General features: G+C 41.1%; 1 protein-coding gene across 2 annotated transcripts in view; it reads right to left on the bottom strand.

Moving 5' to 3' along the window:
• The window catches only part of PLPPR4 (phospholipid phosphatase related 4), a 31,205-nt gene extending 20,173 nt beyond the window's left edge, over window positions 1-11,032 (bottom strand). The window contains exon 1 of one of the 2 annotated variants that reach the window (XM_035538092.1): window positions 10,929-11,032. In XM_035538092.1, the coding sequence (XP_035393985.1) occupies window positions 10,929-11,006 (78 nt within the window). In that variant the 5' untranslated portion in view covers window positions 11,007-11,032. Of the gene's footprint in view, window positions 1-7,461; window positions 7,563-10,928 lie in introns of those variants that run through there. The other variant, XM_035538093.1, reaches the window with a different exon arrangement.
• Window positions 11,033-19,924: the final 8,892 nt, after the last annotated feature.

The raw sequence follows: 19,924 nt of genomic DNA, 5'->3' as shown, positions 1-19,924 counted from the left end.
TATTTATGCTATGTTGGAATAATTATTTAAAATGTAACTTGAGTCCTGCTTCCTACTCATTACAGGAAGAAGTCCATTTCTTTAGTTGGATACATTATTTAATTATACTTCTCACATCCTGCTGGACACAGTCCCTATTAACTATACTACAGGCATGCACGATTAGTCACGATAATGACTGTTTCCAGTCATTATACAGATGTGTAGGGATATAAGAGGACTTCCTTAAGTCTTCATACTAAGGATTTATTTTATATTTTATTTTGTGGAACTGGGTGCTCTTCTTCCCACACTGCATGGAGACTGTAGAGCTGTTTGGGATAAGGAGCCTCCTGTCCAGAAGGCTTCTACAGCGTGTGCTACCCTGGTGCGCAGGGAGCTTGAGCAGTCTCTTCCACTCTTGCTTGGACACTGAGACTGCACAGCATTTGAGCTCATGCATATTGCAACTTCACTTCTGCACAGCGTTTAAACGTTGAGGCATTGGCAATATCTTATTAACTATTTGAAAGCCATACCTAAATGACTTAGCAATGGGCCAGGTCCTGTGAGACAAAGTATCTTATAAAAAGACAAACCTATTCCAGTGAGCTAAATGATCAAGATAGGCACAGGGTCTATTACCCTTCTGATGTCTCTTCATCTAGGTTTCCCCAAAGGTTAATTTCCTAGGATGGGAACACAGGGCGGGAAAACTCATGGAGCATCTTGCATTCAGAGTTTCATCTTCATTGTATATTTTTCCATTTCTCTAACACTGAGAACAGGAAAGCCTCTCCTGAACAACTGGCCCCTACCATAAGTCCATCTCTACTCTGGTTATGGTACTCTTAGGCAAGCAACTGTTTTAAATGGCAATATCGAACAATCACAAGTAGGTGACATACGAAGTGACTTTTTACTGTGAACCACTAAAAAAAGATGTGGACAACTTTCATTTTTAAAAAAAAAAGCTGCAGTATGTTAGCTGTAATGTAAGTGTTAATTACAAAAATCAAAGAATCATGAAAATTATATTTCATTATCTTACAGTTCCACTACAGGACTCCCATATTATTTCTGACTGTAATTACCCACTGTGCTAAAAGAAAAGAAATAATTCTAAAGGACTGTGAATCCCTAACATAACTGCTTACAATACTAATGAATAGGTTTATAGTCAATTTGCTATATACAGTATGTCTGATCCCACAGGACATTTCTCTTCCTATCTTTTTTAAAATACAAATATAAAATGCATCTTCAAAAGGGCCAAAGAAAAGCAAACGTTTCTAAAATCTACTAAACAGTATAAGTGGCTATTTAATATATGAATATTTATGGAGTGTTCTGCTTAAGGCAGCAGTAGTTCTGTAATTACAGACTTCAGTTCCCAACACCTTGAAAATGTCAAATATAATTAGACAGTATAATGTGTATTGTTTTAATTACAAAATGGAATAGGAATTTTCCTATTCCTAAGTAGGATAATAAACTTCCCAACCTCAGCTCACATATCCTGACTAGTAAGTCTTTATACTCTTACTTCCTTGGTTGGCTAACGGAGAAGGATCCTTGTTTACCTTGCAACTTACACCTATAAATGTAGAGTTTGACCCAAGTGGTCAAACTCCCTTTGGCCTGGAGTATTAGAATTGGGACTATAATCAGCATAGTTGCTGAAAAGGTTCAACTGAGTTGTGTTTTTTTTTTTTAATGATTATTATTATTTTATTTTATTTTTTTACTGCTAAGAGCCTTTATTAAGACCTAAGACTTTGTTATTAATATTAATAAATGTTATTAATATTACAAAGACTGCTGTATTGAGCTAGGAATTGTGCTTTTAAGTGCTTGCTCTGGAGTGAAAATGTTGGACCTTTAACTTTACTATTCCATAGTGTCTCTGCAGAGCCCTACATTTCTAATTCCTTCCCCTTGGAGAATTCCCAGATAATCAAAGCTTTGCTAAAAACAGGTTCCCTCTGCAAGTCTTACAGGCAAGCCAGTAGCAATCAGGTATTGATGGTTTCCTAAATGACACCATGGAAACAGTGAGGCTTAAACCAGAGAAAGGCAACAAATAAGCACTACCCCCATTCCCCACCCCCAGTTCTTTTGTACTTTGAAAGAATATGCAACTGGATACATGCATAATTAAATCTCTATGAAAATTAGTAGCTTCTACAAATTCCCTTTCTCTAAAGCTGTACACTGGTTGTTACATATCTAATTCTCACATTTGCCAGCACTTAACTAGGCAAAGAGTCTATATGTATCTTCAAGAGCGTTTCTTCAAACCCATGGGCTTTGTGAGAGCTTAGCCATCGAGTATCACATACTCAAATGTCTAAACATGTTTTGTAGGATGTAGTTAGTGACCTCTCTCTGCTTTGCTAAAATGCACTATGGGTGTTATCTCTTTTCATGAACTCAAATCTAGACCCTCTCTCACTGTATTGGACTGTGTTGGTGGCTGCCAGGAGACACTCTTTGAATATCGGTTACAAAAGTGATTAGCCTAGGCTATATTTCAGTGAGGTTAACTGAGGGAAAAATGAAATGCCTCTTGTGCAGTCATAGCAAAATATTGAAGTTGCTGCTTACTGTGATGAGCAGAATAACTTGAGTGATTTTCCTTGAGACTGGATGCAAATACAAAGGCTGTAGAATTGCCTTTTTTTACCTGCCTGTATATGATAGGCAGAAAAGAGAGAAGTATGTACATAGCTTTCAGAGGAAGCCAAGCCACAATTAACCAGATACAGATTAAAGACAGTATGACTAGCCCACCTGTCAAGAAGGATTAAGTAACACTTGATAGGATACTTGAATCTTTTACATTTGGAAATAACTTGTGGGCTTGGGCAGCCAAAGAATCGTTAGATCCCTAGGCTGTTCTGCAGCTCTTCCACAGCAGACAAGGAGGTCCTGGGCACCAGAGCTGCCTCTTGGTATTTCTCTTGCCTTCTGGTAATTAGGAAATCTTTTTAAGCAATCAAGTAAGCACACAGGATTGCCTCAGAGAGACAGCTAATGAATGCCATCAGTTTCTCCTCATAAAATCAACAACAGCTAAGTGCTTGGGAAAAGGATGGTCAATTTAAAAATTAAGTTGCATTTGCACTGCAAGGCTGTGGCATTGTGGGAGATTCTATTAAAATGTATTATAAATGTCAGTCCTTGTGCCAAAGAATTCATGGTCTAAATGACAAGGCACAACAGATGGATGAGACAAAAAAGAGGGCTGTGGTGGGTTGGAGGAGACAAGGTATTTCTATTCTTAACCAACTACTAACAGTGACTGCAGCTTTCAACCTCCATGGCTGTTGTCCTGTCATACTTTGCTGTGAGCTTTGCAAGACAGGAGGAGAAACTGGAAGGACAGGGCTCTTCTATCCTGACAGGAATGAATACTGAGGTCATGACTATGATGTCTGAATACCTTCCAGAAAAAGGTCAAGCAGAGAAAATGTTATCAGCCCAAATGCTGCCATTTTCTCTTGTTTTTTGGAACCCATGAGTTCTTTTGCAGGGTCCTCAGCATGGCTCCTGCTCAGCTGCATCAGTGCTGTAGCTTTGCCCTCAGTGAGACTGCAGTGCTGAGCTGGGATTAAGACCAAGTACAGGTTTAACGACATTGCAGACTGGGCTATCATGAGGACTTCTGAGAGATAGTACAGAACATAGGATGGATGTAGAGCAGGGAAGTCAGGTTTGTAGATTTTGTATGTTCTAAAGTAATTCTTAAACCCTCATGCTTGCAAAAGAAAGCATTCAGGCCTTTTCAGAAGCCTAAAATTTGCATCTGTATAAAGCTGGTTTTGCTTTTCTCTCTAAACTCCAGTTTCTGCTGCTTCTTGTACCTCTGTTTGGATGCAGGCTTAATCTGGCCCAAAGCTGTAAGGAACTGGCCTTTTCTCTGAAGGATTTTTACCTAACCGTTGTCTAAGTTTTGTGAAAACGAATTGCAGAGACATGATGTGGTCTTTCTTCTCCCAGATTAACTCTATTGGATTTAATTTTGACTCACAGTTTAGAATCCCAGGTGCCATTGAAATCTATTATCATTACCATTGTGTAAAATTAAGTTATCCCTATTTCCAACATTGATTTTAGAATTTAATTGAATTGTTCTGTGACTGCCAATTAGAGTGTTGCTTTAGAAATACAACAGATATCTATGTATAATTCCTCAAACCTCTCAATCTTTTGCCAAATCTTAATGGAAAACCTCTCAGTACATGTAAGACCAAAAATAGAGATGATACACGAGTGATAAAATTTCTATTTTTTTCAGAAATTTCAAAGTCACACTTTGACTTTAGGTAATCCTAAAAGTGCTTCTTTCTCTCTCTGTTTTGTTTGTTTGTTTGTTTTGTTGTTGGTTTTGGATATTTTTTTAAAGCAGCAATTATTTAGAGAGAAAAAAAACAGCAATTGTTTAACAAAAATATTATCAAGCAGGAATAATCTAAAAATAATTTAAAAATATTTCAACTTAAGTATATGTGCTTAAATATAAAGCAAACACTTAGACAGAAATTTTACATCACATTAAAAATACCAGGAACCCATTTACTGTCAGTGTGACTTCAAAAATAATTGATGATTCATTACATTAATTGTGATTACAGTTAATTATGATTATTAATTAATTCAATGATTAGTTATAATCAATAAGTAACTACAAACAATGAGATTAGGATATAGCACGCCCTGTTGATTATGATTCTTTTCTACTGGCTGCTGTAAAATCATGGCAAAACAAGGACAGCAGCATTTCAAAAAGTTGGCTGTTTTCAGGTCAAACTTTTACTAAATTTCAGCAAGAAGTTTCCTGAAAAAACAAACAAACAAACAAACAAATACCCCACATCTCCAGCAGACAAAGCTGTCAATCCCTGCAAACTATTACAATTTATTCTACTCTCCAAAATACAATGTTTCATATGAAAAACAAAAATTACTGTCGGTGCCAACCCTCCTCCAGTGGCTTACTTCCATGCTCTTCTGCAATGTATGAACTCTCTCCCTACAAACTGAACTTTTAAGTGAAAGGATCATCAGTAAAGATTGCAATGTTTGTAACAGTTCAGCTCCTGTGTAGGTAAGGTTACACAATTTACTGCTCATTTTTAATTTTGGCTGCGGAGTAATAGATTTTTAACAATTATAGAAGAAAATCACAGAAAGGGGTACAAATATTTCTACTTCTGGAAGAGGTAATTGTTTGGAAAAATGATTCTCCTTTGATTTCTAATATGTTCAGGTCTCCTTTTACTAGTGAAGTACTAGATCAGGAGGATGATGTAGGACTGAGAAGGGAACAGGACCCTCTTCCACTATGAACTACTCAAGCTACACTGCCCAAGCAAGTAGCTGAACACAAAGGGAGATCTAACATATGGCACTGGCATTTTTTTCCCCCTCTCAGGACAACCTTAGCCCAGCCCTGGCACTTCCTTTTTTGTTACAATTTTCTGCTCATCTTCTCCTAAAAGCTAGTAGTATGCAGGCTGTACAGCTCTTCTGTAAACACGGAAGTGATGGGGAGGATATAATGTTGACAGCTTGCTCAATGAATGTTAGTTGCTTTGGATGAACAGCAGCCTCCTCAAGCCTCAGACTGGCTGTTAATATTATGGGGATGCTGGTCTAATGCAATGTGATAAAAAATTTGATGTCTATCCTCTGTGAGTCAGCCACATCACAAGGTTAGCTCAATAAGCAGACTGTTAAGGGTATTTCTCCACCTTCCCCTCCCCTCACACATGGTTGACTCTTGAGAGAAAAAGCAATATATGTGGTAAGCATTATGCTACTTCCACAGTATGGGGATCATTTGATCTTCTACAGTTTGTGTGAGTGTGTGTGTGTGTGTGTGTTTCTCCCCTAAGGCTAACTCAAATGTAACCGAAAACCTACCTAGAGAGAAATGGGACTACATTGCTCCTCCAAGAAACAGCAGTGTAGTTTAACTCTTGCACTAGATACCAACATCCTGTTCTTAGGAAGGTTTAGTTTTATAGCCCATTTTCTCTATGCACTTACTCTAATCACTGCATTCAGTCAGCATCTTCTGTCTCATACAGTCACACCTATACATGACTTGGAGGTGACAAAGTGCATAATTTAAATGTGGTGGGTTATGCATGGCTGAATAACTGAAAGAAAAAAAAAACAACCCTCCAGATGTGACTTAGAAGTAGCACAGGGCTACCTAGTGATGTGTACAAACATTTGACATTTCCAACCTAGCTCTGTCAGTAGATATTAGAAACAAATGGAAATAAAGTGTCTGGTGCTGAGACACAGTGAACATTCTTTCCATGTATTTATTTCAATGGAAGCTGATGACCTGCATTTTGCAGGCTGGAGTCCTATAGTGATAACACTTACTGCTTACTGTGCCTACTGCTCACACCACTGTTATAAGAATTCCACTGCTCATACCACTGTATATAAGAATATATAGTCTCCTTTAGGAACCAAGAAAAGTTAAGTGTTCGCTCAGATTGACAACACCATGTCCTTTTGCATTCCCACATCTGGGACACAGGATAAAGTATTAGTGCCGCTGAAGTCAAAGGCAGAATTCATAGTGCCTTCTACAAAATGAGGATTTAATCCAGGAATTTTTCAAGTGCGTGAGCACAGGTGAAATCTTTTTCCTTCACTAAGAATAAATGTATCTGTGCTGCATCTAAAATATGACCATTACCTTAGGAACAGAAGTTAGATAACCCTGGATATTTTCCAAATTCATATTAAAATATGAGGCATTCTCTGGGCAGCATTGGAACAGGCTGCCCAGGGAAGCGGAGGATCCCCATTCCTGGAGGTATTCAAAAGATGTGTGAATGTGGCACTAAGACACCTGGATTGGTGATGGGACTCAGGAGGTCAGGTTGATGGCTGGACTTAATGATCTTGAAGGTCGTTTACAACCTAAGTGATTCTGTGATTTCTTCTGCAAGTGAATATACTTATATATTCTGAATATGCTGAAAAGAAACTGTCAGTTGACAAAGAGCAGAACTTCTTCCAGGAATACTCATTTCCAATATCTTCCAGAGGCATGTAGGCTTTTCCACCATGAAAAAAAATTTACACTTGCCTAGAGACTGAATTTTCATGCCAAGTTTTGACCTTCCCAGCTATGAAAATGAAGTTCAGATTACCTATACAGTCTACAGAACCCTAAAATATCACACCCATAATTAGGAATAAGACAGGCCAAGCGGCCTGGCAGTGCTCATTTTCATATGTCTCAGATGAGCAAGATGCACAAGGTAATCTAAAGCTATTCAGCTCTCAAGAGCATGTGCTGATCAGAGGCTCTGCTATGCAGGAGTCTTACCAGCATTTAAAAATAACCTCTAAAATATAGAGTAAATCATCAAGTTTTTATTTTATGAATCATGAAAATTGAAAACATGCTTCTTTGTTAGCCTTTGATTTTTTTGGAAGATGACCCACCCACATTTTTCTGAAGCTCCATTTCTTCCTTACAGATTTTTAGTTCCTTTTCCTTTCTATGTCTTCCGAAGCTCTATCCTGATTCTTCTTTTACTTCCTGTGTAAACGAAGAGTGGCTCCAGTGATAACATTGATTTAAGACGTGCATATTGGTTTTATGTTGTGACTCTGCTGTGTTAAAATCTGTTGGTTTGAATTATTCTTAAATTAGACTGAAATCAAAATAAGGCCCACGGTATTTATTTTAAAGTTAACTGACAGTTGTCCTATGTAATTGCATTTTATGCGATCATGAAAGTTGGTCCCACCACATGCTTTCATGTATAGGAGTTATTTCCATTCATAATGTATTCCTAAGGATCTTAACAGCAGAAACACCTGTGTGTCAGAGCTCTATTTGTTTGCTGCTCTTTCTAAAGATCAGGTCCTTCTGGAGCAGAGAATTTTTTTTATTTTTATTTTTTACTCATTCTTTATTCTCTTATGCCTGAAATACATCAGTTATTACAGATTTTTCCCTCTTTAACTGTGTTCTATTTTCCATTTGTATAACACAAATGCTTCCCTTTCCTACCGCTTTGGAATTTCCATTTCCTCTTTGTCCCAACGTCCTTTGTTCCCATGTCTTTCCTTTTGTCTAGTATTTAAGAGAAAAAACAACCCTTTTTTATAATGTATTTTCTAAACAATTTACTTTTTCTTTACCCTAGACCTCCTAGGTCCTGATGCTAAGTGGAAGACAGCAAACTCTGATTTTCTTGTTTGAAGGTGCAAACTTGATTTCCTATGTTTATTCACTGCAATTCAGTGTGGGGAGGGACTCTCTGGTATGAACAGGACAGGCAAAATCAGAATGTGTGGCAGAAACGAAAAAAGACATCCATAAAAGAATTGATAGTGTCTAGAGAAGAGAGCTAAAAAGCTTGTTTCCCATCATCCATTCAATTGCCCTTCATGAAATTAAAAGGAAAGCATTAATTAAATTGGTAATTTACTTTTTTTTTTTCCTTTTTTTTTTTTTTTCTGGATCATAGAAGAAACCTACCTTCTGCTTACAAAAGAATTCTCTATTTCATAGTAATGCCAGTCATCCACACTGGGCAACCCTTCTGTCCAATACACTTGGGAATTTCCACTGCCAACTAAATTCTCTTTGATTGGATCCCTTCGTATGAAGTATAACTCAATCTTTGGTTCTCCTTGAGCCAGTCACTACAGAAGAATGTAAGCCATCCTGTTCTTTTTCTGATGCTGTTGAAATGCTGGTATCTGCCTGTGCTACAAAGCTCTAGGAAGGCAGTGTCGTTAGTCTGATTAGAATTAGTGGGTAAATGCTGGTGGTTGTACACAGGAAACAAAAGTTAAACGTTTAAATACCACCTGAATTGCTGTCACCCTTTCTTCAAGCAAGTGATTTGTGTACTTGCCTAAAATGTGCGAAATGGATTCAAATCTTCCTGCTGTGTGATGGGAGAGGAATGATAGCTCAGAGATTCCTAATCAATGTATCAGGTGGATTGCAGACAGCTTTTTCCCTTGACGTTGCTTTTACTTGTATTGAATACCTAAATGTTCATTGGCTCAAAAGGGGGCACAAGTCTGCAGTCCTCAATAATCAGGACTCCTGGGGGAGAAGGGCTCACACAGGTTCTAGACTCCACTCCTGTGAAGGAATAACATCAAAGTCCTAGAAGTTCCTTAGTAGCCCGTTCTCTGAACTGAGGATTCTGATTCCCTCTTGGAGCAGCTGGGTGCTGAAGAGGCTCTGCAGTGCTGATCTCCACCTCTTTTTAGATCTAGCTGTAGATGACCCACTGAAGATTTTAAGATTTTTAAGAGTCCACATCAGAGTGGAGAACTCACCTGCTTCATGTAGAGCCTGTACAAAGAGCCCGGTCTAATTTCTTCACTGCTTGCAGAATCGTTTCCATTATTCCTTGTAACAGCTACAGGGAGCTTCCAGGGGAAATGCCATACTACGAGTATGGCATTAATATTATATAAGGCAACTCTTAGAGCACCAGGCACACGTTTAGTGCTGCTGCTCTGTAATTCATCCCATCTTGCTGCAGGCAAAGCCCACCAAAGAGCACAGTTCTGCCATGTTCTGCAGGATCTCTCATTGTCCCCCAGCATCAGAGTTACTCCCACGCTGAGGCCCAGCCATCTCTTTTGCTGCTTGGATTCTCAAAGCAACAAGGATGGCATGGAGAGTGGGGAAAACTGCCTTTTCTAGGGACTTTTCCAGGCTTGACCTCTCCCTCCTATACAAAGCCAATGTAAGCTGGATGGCACAACAAGCGCCTTCCATCAAAGGGCTTTTCTTGAGCAGGCCTAGTTACAGTGACAGGAGTGCCTGCTGCTTCCATAGGAACAGCCTCTGCAAAGCTTTCTGCTCGGTGCTATGTACTTCAGGTTAGCTCCCAGTCGTGTCCAGGTGCTTATGAAATATGGGGGACAGAGACACCCCACTGTTACCTAAAATCCCTTCTGAACCCAATCCCTGCTTCCTTCCAGAAGACCTCCAAAGTCCTTCAAATGCACCTTCAGGTAATTCTTGTTCTATATTTTCCCCCAATGTTTATACTTCAGTATTTTTTTTTTTACATTAAGTACTGTGTATGTTTTCATATGTTTATTTAGCCTATCAGTTGTAATTAATTCCTACCCCATATTTTACCAATAAGTTCTTCCCATTATTACCACAGTCTCTCTCTGAGGTAAGTCACATGACACCTCACAGTGCCCCAGTCACTTCAGATGACCCCACTCACAGAGAAACACTGTGCTCAACCCCTAAAATATTTTCATCTCATTCTTAAGTTTAACCCGTATTCACTCCTGATCTAGCAGTACACATGTGGCTGTGTGCTCCAAGGCAGCATCATGCCTCCAAGTGACACACCAGGCAGCGAGTGCCTCTGCAACTCCACCTGCCACCAGCTGAGCAGCCATGGCAGGTTTTGCTCTCCAAGCACAAGGCGTGCAGAGAACCTCATTCCATTTTCATCACGGGCGTTTTTAGCTCCCTCAGAGGAAGCGGGGGGTGTACTGGGGGCGTAATCCAAGGGTCGACAAAAACGTACCGCTGGCTGTCATTTTGAGATCATTTCTATTTTCCCGAGCAATCCTTACGAACGGGATTTTTATGCCAGCAAAGAAACGCGAGCGGCGTTCGCCTAACAGCCCTCCTTGAAACGCGTCTCCGTGCCGAGAGAGCAGCGGAGCAGCCTCGGCATCTCTCTCCCCCCCGCCCCCGCACCTCCCGCACACAGCGCCCGCTCCCCGCTGCGGGCCCCGGGGAAGGCGAGGCAGCGTCCGGGGAGCCCGCAGCAGGCGGCAGGGGCGCCCCGCCGGGACCGCGGCATCCCCCGGCCCCGCAGCCTCCCGGAGAGCCCCGCAGCCCTCCGGGGCCCCATCCCCGCACCCGCCCGGGTCCCCGGCGCCGTTCCCGCGCGGCCGCTCACCTCCACGAAGTAGAAGCAGGGCAGGAGGGTGACGCTGTCCTTGGTCACTTTGCCCTTCGGCCGCTCCTTGGCGGACATGGTGCCGGGCTGCGGGCGGCGGCCCCGCGGCAGCGCTCCCCCGGCCGCCGGCAGCCGCGGGTCTCCTCCGCCCGATCCGCGTCCCCTGCGCCGGGCTGACGTCAGGGGGCGGCGGGGGGCGGTGGCATTAACTCCTTCGGGACGGGGCGGCCGGGGGCGGCACAGCGGCCGGGGAGGGGATGGGGTGTGATGGGATGGGATGGGATGGGGTGGGGTGGGGATGGGGTGGGATGGGATGGGATGGGATGGGGTGGGGTGGGATGGGATGGGATGGGATGGGATGGGATGGATGGGGTGGGATGGGATGGGATGGATAGGATGGGATGGGATGGATGGGGTGGGATGGGATGCAATGGGATGGGGTGGATAGGATGGGGTGGGATGGGATGGGATGGGATGGATGGGGTGGGGTGGGATGGGATGGATGGGATGGGGTGGGATGGGGTGGGATGGATGGGATGGGATGGGGTGGGATGGGGTGGGATGGGGTGGGATGGGGTGGATAGGATGGGATGGGGTGGGATGGGATGGGATGGGATGGGGTGGGGTGGGATGGGGTGGGGTGGGGTGGGATGGGATGGGATGGTTGGGATGGGATGGATGGGATGGGGTGGGGTGGGATGGGATGGGGTGGGGATGGGATGGGTTGGGGATGGGATGGGATGGGAAGAGAAAGGTGCCACAGAGCAAGGAAAGCTCTGGCTGCAACCAGTAAGTGATCAGCAGCTGTGTGTATGCAGGCTGAAACACCTGCACAGCATCCCAGCAGGTGTGGGGTGTGCAGGGTTGGTCCAAGGGGAGTTTGGGGCTTTTGCCTTGTTTCTGGGAAATCTTTCACCTGAAACAGATGAGTAGAATGGCCTTGGGAGCAGTGGTCCTTGGATGGTCAATATTACAGGGTGGATGTCCTCTGCATGAGCTCAGTATGCTAACAGCAGCTCACCTGGCCTCAGCACTCATCAGCGAGTAGTGGGGCCAGGTCTGAGGGCAGAACCGAGCTCATCAGCCTTGTGCATCTCCCCTCAGGAACTGGAGCCTGGGATTTCTCTAATCCGTGGAGTGTCTGGTGCAATTGCTGCTACAACCTTAAAGAGAAAGGAATTAACCTGAACAATTGTTTCCATGATGAAATGTGTTATTTCGGGATCCTATTTGTGGATCAAAGCTTACAGCCTTTTCTCAGGGAAGTTCCTGTTGATGTCAACGGGAAGTATCCTTGATAAGGCCTGCAGGCCTTCTGTGGATGGGGTAGTATTGTCATTCCTTTATAGCACATCAATAATGTCTGCAAAGGTTGTCTTGTACCTGTAAGCTTAGCCCTGGTTTGTGGCATTTAGCTTTACCATTCAAGGAAAGAAGCATGAACTGAGTTGTCACAGTTTATTTCCTGTCTTTCTTGCTTTTGGGGAGTATGGGAAACAACTCGCTGTTCTTGTTCAGTCTCCAGATGGTCACTGGTATTTGGGATGCTGTGGCCAGCGGGCTATGGCAATGGAGATGAAGATTCCCATCAGTCCCTTGTCTTTTCCAGCTGTTTTCTCATTTATACACAAAGGGTTTGTCAAGTCCATGCTCTGCACTAAGCAGACAAGCAAAGTCTCATAACAAGATGTTAAAAGCAAAAATATACTTGTCAGTCTCCATGCCTACAGGCAGGTGTGGAAGGGAAATCTGCAGCCTGACTCCAGATCATTGAAAAAGACTTTTCAGAGCTCCAGCAGGTTGCTAGTGTTGCCATACCAACACGTGCTCTAGTCCTAACCCTGTCAGGAAGGATTTCTGCGGCTTCTGCTAACTTGGGGGGACAGGGGCTCACTGGTACCCTGGGAACAGGGGGCAGTGCAGGGGGGCTCCAGGCAGCAGGGGTAGACACGAGGGTTGCTGGGAGTGGAGGAGCTGTGAGCAGAGGAGGTCTGTACTTGGCTGTCAGAGCCAAATTCCAGGAAATGATTTGGGGCAGTGGGTGGGTGTCTGCTTGTGGTTCCTACCCACCAATGGTCTAGCCATTAGGCGAAAAAAAAAAAAAAAAAACAACAAAAAATAACAACAAAAACAAAAAACCTCCCTTTTTGTTAACCTTGCTTTTGGGTTACTCCAAGTAAAAGGGCAAAAGTTGAGAAGCTGTAGCAAGATTTTGCTACTGCCAAATTATTTCCCAGTTGTTATGGGAATAGGGGTTAATAAGTGATAGCCATTTAGAGTTGCATTTACTGTATCAGCCTCTCTTGTTCTGAAGTCATGAGTCTGGCTTGGAAATCATGAACACAAACCATTAAAAATGACTGAAGAGTGCTTTGCTTACCTCCACTTCACACACAGATTGCTTCACTCTGGAACAGAGTAAGAGGGATAGGGTGCTTCGTGGGTAGAATGAACTGAGAAACTCACATGGTGATTTAACTTCAGAAGCTGATAGAAAGCTGTTATTAATTATGTTATTATTGTAGTGCCTAAAGGCCAATTTAGATTTTAACTGTGAGTCAGGTACAGTGAAACACAGGGCAGTAGCCAACCCGTATTCTACAAATTTTTACTAGAAATATGTGTGTGGTGGGAAGGATGCTATACAAGCTGTGTGAATGCTGTAAGGGCAGGAAGAGTTGTGTTGATTCTCTGGTTTTGTTTCTCACAATTTTGTGAATGTACTGGTAGAGACAGTTAGGAGAGGGCTTGTATATTATTTGGCTGAAGTGAAGCAATTGTAGGAAAAAATGCACGTGTGTTCCTAAAGAGGGTAGCTGTGTGGTGGGGGGAAGGAAAACATAGCATGGGACAAGGATAAGCCATTGTGTAAATGGCCATCTCATCTATATGGTCTCCTAAACGAAAATGTGTTGGTGGTAAAAGATTCAGAAAATGACTCCTGTCCATTTCAATCAGGATAGTCTTACAAGAAAGTGTGGTGATGCATGACTTATGAATATTATCTATGTGCAGGGTAGTATCTGCAGTAATGCTGACAGCTCTTTTTAACCAACTTCAAGCGATCTCTGTAACAGGAAAGTGTCATGGAAATATGTTAGCATAAAACATAAAGCTGTTTCTGCTTTGCTTCAGCAAAACCAATTGAGCTTATGGAAAAATTTAAAGTACCAAAAAAGTCAGGGAACTAGATGATAAAACTCATAGATCTAGAGCATAGGCTTCTTCTGACTCATCTGGAATAAGATTTTAGGAAGAGAGCTTTATACTTGCTTTGACGAAAAGAAAACTTGGCTACTGGTGCATGCCCCTGGTGATTTCAGGTGGATTTTTAATAGCTCACCTTGATGCAAAATCTTGTCCTTGCTAAAGAAGTGTTGATGGAGCTTCTTCAAGTGAAGAAAGAGACCTTAGTTCCTTCCACCTCTCAGGCAGAGAGCAGTTGCCACAGTTATTAGAAACATGATTTGAAATGATTTTCCAGCTCAACCTAGCGTGTTGGCAAAGATACGCTGTATAGAAGTAGACTGCAGGTCCTTACCTCTTTATCCAGGTGCTCTCTTCCCTCTGGAGCAAAGTCTGCCTGTATTCCCAGGCTTTGGTAAGTGCTGGACACAGGCAATGACTGTGGTTTTGCTGCTTCCATGGGAACAGAAAGCACAATACATAAACAGAGACCTGTGCTATATCACTGGATAAACCCCCTTGCAAAAGCAGGATGAAACAATTTGGGGAAGGATTAGAACTGGCTGAGAGCCAGCAGGTCCGTGGCTGCACAGCCCCACTGGCCAGACAACAGCATGGGGTGCTCTGTAGCACCAAGTACAGCCAGAGGCTGCAGCGGCAGCAGCAGTTGCAGTTACTGTTGCTTGATAGCCCCAGGAAACCTGTTTTCCCCTGGCTGCCATACAATTTCCCAACACAAAGGCCATTTCTGGGGCTGTGTGCATGGACCAGGATTAACTCTTTCTTACTATATGGATAGACTACATGGTTTTGTTTTGTTTTGCCCAGTGAGCATGGAATAGATGATGTGAGCTCATCACATTAAAACAGTAATCCTCTTCTGGAGAAAGAGTGGCATATGGGAACTGGGCTCTGCTCTGAGAAGCTGACAGATGATTTTTGTTCTGCTTTGCATGCCATATCAGAATTCAGAAATGCACCTGTGTGTGTGTGTGTGTGTGTATTTCCAGTCCCTCAGGAAAATGTCTGGTTGGGGGAATTTGCTGTGTGTACTGAATTCACATATTACTCCATAAGTAAATCTTCCCTGTGCCAGGGAGAGAACATATTGCTTATTTTACAGTCATTCATTTAAATGATTGTTGTGGTCGTGACAGATAATTTTTTAAAAATACTTCATCAACCTGCTTTCTAACCTTTGGTGCAACTGCATTAATACAGTCTGTTACTTGGAAGAAACAAAGTGGTGGCTCCCAGAACAAGATCCATGTGAGACAAAAAAGCAACATCTTTTCTAGCATCCTAACAAGGTATCCTACATATACACCTGGTAAATGTGATGGAAAGGAAAAATGGTAGGAGGATATAACAGAGGTGGGTATCTGGATGATAACAAGGGCATTCCTTTAATTATTAGCATTTTGCACTACCTTTTAGCAAGTGCAAGATTATTATTTCCTTATTTTTTTTTTTCAGAATAGGGCAAAGTTTTCCTCTTTGACCCATCTGTAGCTCCGATGTGTGCAGCACAGAGCAGTCTTGGATAGATGGCATGTGACAGCACTGGGAGATCCATAGTGGAACAACTTCAAAACATACAAAAGATCCACAGTGCAGATGGGAGAGTTAAATTCTACTTTGATTTATAATTGCATCAAGCAATTGTTTCTCTACCAAGCCTAATAATCTCCTGTTGCTGTAAAGCTCTGTTTTCTAAAAGCTTTTCTTTGACTACTAGATATAGGTCACAGCTCTGAAGTAGAAGATGACTCTGAAGGATTTCTGTCTTCTGTGCTGCCTTTTACACTGCGGTGTTTGGTCTAGAAAATGAATTTTCTATATTTTGCATGAGTCATGCTAGGATCATTTTTCTGAATCTACCACTTTAAATACCGCCTATGAACACACCTATGCAGCATTTTGCATACATAAGTGCCTGTGCTTTCTGGCCTTGGGCCAGTTTTGGTTTAGAAGCTGTTTGGCTATGGAAAATAATACTGAACTGTGGTTTGTATGAACTGCTTCCCCTTTTGTCAGATTTAGCAGCGGGCTGAGCAGTTATGTGGCTTTTAGTGAAGCTGCCTTCTGGCTGGCTGTTGCGGAATATGGGAAAATGAGTTTATGTACAACATGTCCAATATGCTTTTATTCTAATGTTGACAATAGCATATCCTTGGTTACCTGTGTATATCTGGCTTTAAGATCTTGGTTATAGGCCCTGAAGTTATGAAAAAGACAGAATGTGAAAATCCTAGCCTGCTTCTGGGGTACCAGTGGTTCTTAAAAGCAATTTTGTTTATATATCAATAAACCACAAATCTCTATTTTTATGCAGTGACCTTCTTCCACAGATATTTTGCTTGACCCTGGGTAAGTTGCTTATAATCAGCTAATTAAACATCAGCCATTTGGTGCATGAGCTGAGGCAGAGGTCATGTGGGAGACTGCAACGATGCAATTAACAATAGTACCCACTGGTCTAAATGAAAATGCAGAGGTCCCAGCAGCAATCCTCGTTGTCCTACAGATGTATGAAATAGCATGTCAGTAAGGTGCTGATATACATTTGACATTTTGAGGATTACTGCTACCATAATCCAGCCTGTCCTGACCACTGCATATATTTGTATGTAACCTTAGTTTTGCCATTTCCTGTCATGTTTTTCCAACTTAAGTAGCATCCTTCTCAAAAATGTTTTTCTTGAAGTAGTATGCATAAACACAACATTACAGTAGATGTTAATGAAAAATGTATGCTTCAAATTCTGTGAACAAGATGCATGTGTGCCTTGGAGAAGAAAATGTAGCAAGTGAATGGTAAAAACAAGATTGTGACTTATTCATAGGAGGTAACAGGAAAAGTGTCTAGAACACTGAAATATTTATTTCCAGAGTGTTCTTAGGTGTTCCAAGTTCACAAGAGACAAGAATATTTGATTTTTGCAATATCGAAGTCCAATGTTAATTTTCCTATGAGAACATCATTTATTTTGAAAGGCTGTAATTAAAGTGCTGTTGGTTGTCAAGGGCGTAAATCAGGTGGCCTCAGCACTGAAGAAAACTCCATTCCTCCACCATTAAATACTCATTTTCACTGTTAGTTATTAAACCCAAGTCATAAAAATCTATCCTACATGTATGCATGCTATAAATATGTTTTTATATACATATGAGGTCTTAAGGCTTAGATGCAAAGTGATAATTGAATGAAAGTGTGTCAGCTAAAAATGGCTGCAATTTCACAGTAGCACTCAGTATGTATTAACATTAACTATTGATACTATATAGAACCAGAAGACTCTACCAGAGAAATAATAAAGGAAAACCATGAAATGCACCTTGTCTTTTTAATTTGTGTAACATTTTCCATGAAAATATTCTACAACATCAATCTGCAGAAAAACTCATTATCAATAAATGTTATGCAGAAATAGCACTGCACAAGAATCAGTCTATCATGTTATACAGCAGAAAGTGAAAAACTTGCTCTATGAATAAGTTGAGTAGAAATTGCTAGATTATAAAAACTAGTTGAATATTCAGGGAGAGAACATTCTTTATAAAGTGAACACTTGGGCAAAAATAAAAGCCTGTACCATCATTCTGTATCTTGGTAATGTAATGTGAGACTGAAGAGCTGTCAGGTGGCTTTCAGCCCCGTTGTGGCTATGCTTAGACAGGTGCTGAAATCAACCATCACTAAATTACATGTGGAAGTTTGTTAACGTCAGGGGAATGTAGACACGAGTAGTCAACAGGTGTTCACCATAGAAAAGGGAATGTAATTGAGTAATTATTCATTGTAATGTATAAAGATGTAACTATACATTTTGCATTATTATTAGTGAAAATAACTGAGGATTTTGCACTTGATGTTACAAAATTATGTCTACCAGTACTGCTGGCAGAGCAGAGTTACGCTGAATAGGCATGCTTCTTAGACATACCCTGGTACTCTGGATAGTTTTGAGCACAGAACATAAAGTGACAGTGGCAGGAAGACCAAACTGTTGCTGGATCACCGAACTGTTAAAGCTATAGTGGTCAATCTTTTTCCAATGACAAGAGAAGTTGCAAATTGTAATCCTGTTGTGGTTTGATGGAGTCTACTGAATATACGTTCTATCATCTGTCTGCACACATTCAGGAGCTGCAGTGCTTCCCAGGAGCATGCATTTAGCACACCGATGGAGATCAGTACTACTTCCCGTGTGCAGTAGGTGCAGTCTTACAGACCACAATTGTGCACACAGTTATTTGAATGTGTTCTAGTTTCTATCCATTACCAATGAATACAGGTCTAATGCAGCCAGTTAAATATTCTCTTTACATCCAAGAATTTTGCTCTGTGTGACAAGTTCATTGTCTGTAGAAACTTCTGGACTTCTGAAAGAAGTACGTTGCTGGCGTTCAGAGCACAAATCCTGAGTAGAAGTGTTACACACTTGTACCTGCTGTTCCAAATAACATAAACCCATTTTTTCTGCCAGTTTGATTTTTCTAATACAGCTGCTCCTCCCTTTGAAACTGAAAGGAATGTTTTTCAAGATATAGCTATGGTTGCCTGCTATGTCATTGACTACTGATATTTTGGTATCTGAAATGATATAATTATGCTCTTTTTTCTTTTTTTTTTCCCTATTATTCATATTATTTATTACTCTATTATTTCAAAGATTTTAGGTAAAAAGCAACAAATAAGGCCTTAAATAAAAGGGGAGTTGCATATAGTTACCAAAATATCACTGGGTAGTTAGAAATTAGTTTCTACTACTGTTTTAATAAAAAATAGTATTTTACATTTGTAGAGGACACAAAATGGAGTGGTTGATATGCATTCAAAATTATTCAAGTTCAAATGGAGTTCAAATTTGGCTTTGGGATTTTCTTGAAGTCAAAATGCCCTTTTGTTTACCTGAACACGCCCCACTCCCCTCTGTGGGCAGACTAATATCAAGCTTTGCTCTCTATTTCCACATATAAACTTGCCCTTGTAGAATTATGCTTATGCAGGGAAGCACACAAGCACATACCATATATACAGTTTATTCTTACCCCAAATGTGATTACAGTGGAAATACTGCATAGCTACAATAATTGTTGAATAGGTTGAAAATGTTGAATTGCACAATAGTTGAAATTCTCTGCAATATAGCAATTACTCTCAGCCTACTGAAGTCAACTGGAAGTGAAAGGCTTTAGCAGCAACTACGCTGAGATTGCTTTCCATCTTAGTTGAGCAGAGAACTCTGATGCTTCATGTTCAGTATCAGGATTATTATGATTATTAATTTTAAATATTAACTTATCATGGAAATAAACACCTCATAATTTATTATATTTAACCATAAAATATTCCTATTTTGTTACTGAGAAAATGAAATATGAAAGACTGACCTTTACAAGACCTTAACTTTGCTGAAATAGCTCATTTTATTGGACATACCTGGCCTAGTTAGGCTGGTAAGAGCTCAATATGGATTCACTGATCTTGACAGAAAAATTCTCTTTATGGCTTCTTATTTGGAGAATAGGAATACAGTATTTTAGTTATGAGACTTACTTTGTGCCAGTACAAAATACAACTGTCTTTAAGGCTCCTGAAGGAAAAAAGTCCTATTTTCCTCAACATAGTTACACAATCAGATTTTGTAAGCTGTGCCATGGTAACTTGTCTGAAGTGAAACTGACCTGATATCTTCTGAGTGTTGCCAGTGTCTTACACCACTGGACCAAACTTCCATTTCTTCCTGTGCCAAAAGATAATAAAACACAGACCAAATGAATTAGCTTAATAACTGAAGGGAAAT

This window comes from Cygnus atratus, chromosome 8, assembly GCF_013377495.2.
Source record: "Cygnus atratus isolate AKBS03 ecotype Queensland, Australia chromosome 8, CAtr_DNAZoo_HiC_assembly, whole genome shotgun sequence".
Taxonomy (NCBI): Eukaryota; Metazoa; Chordata; class Aves; order Anseriformes; family Anatidae; genus Cygnus; species Cygnus atratus.
Note: the sequence above shows the minus strand (reverse complement) of the source record. Positions and strands in the feature narration are given on the sequence as shown.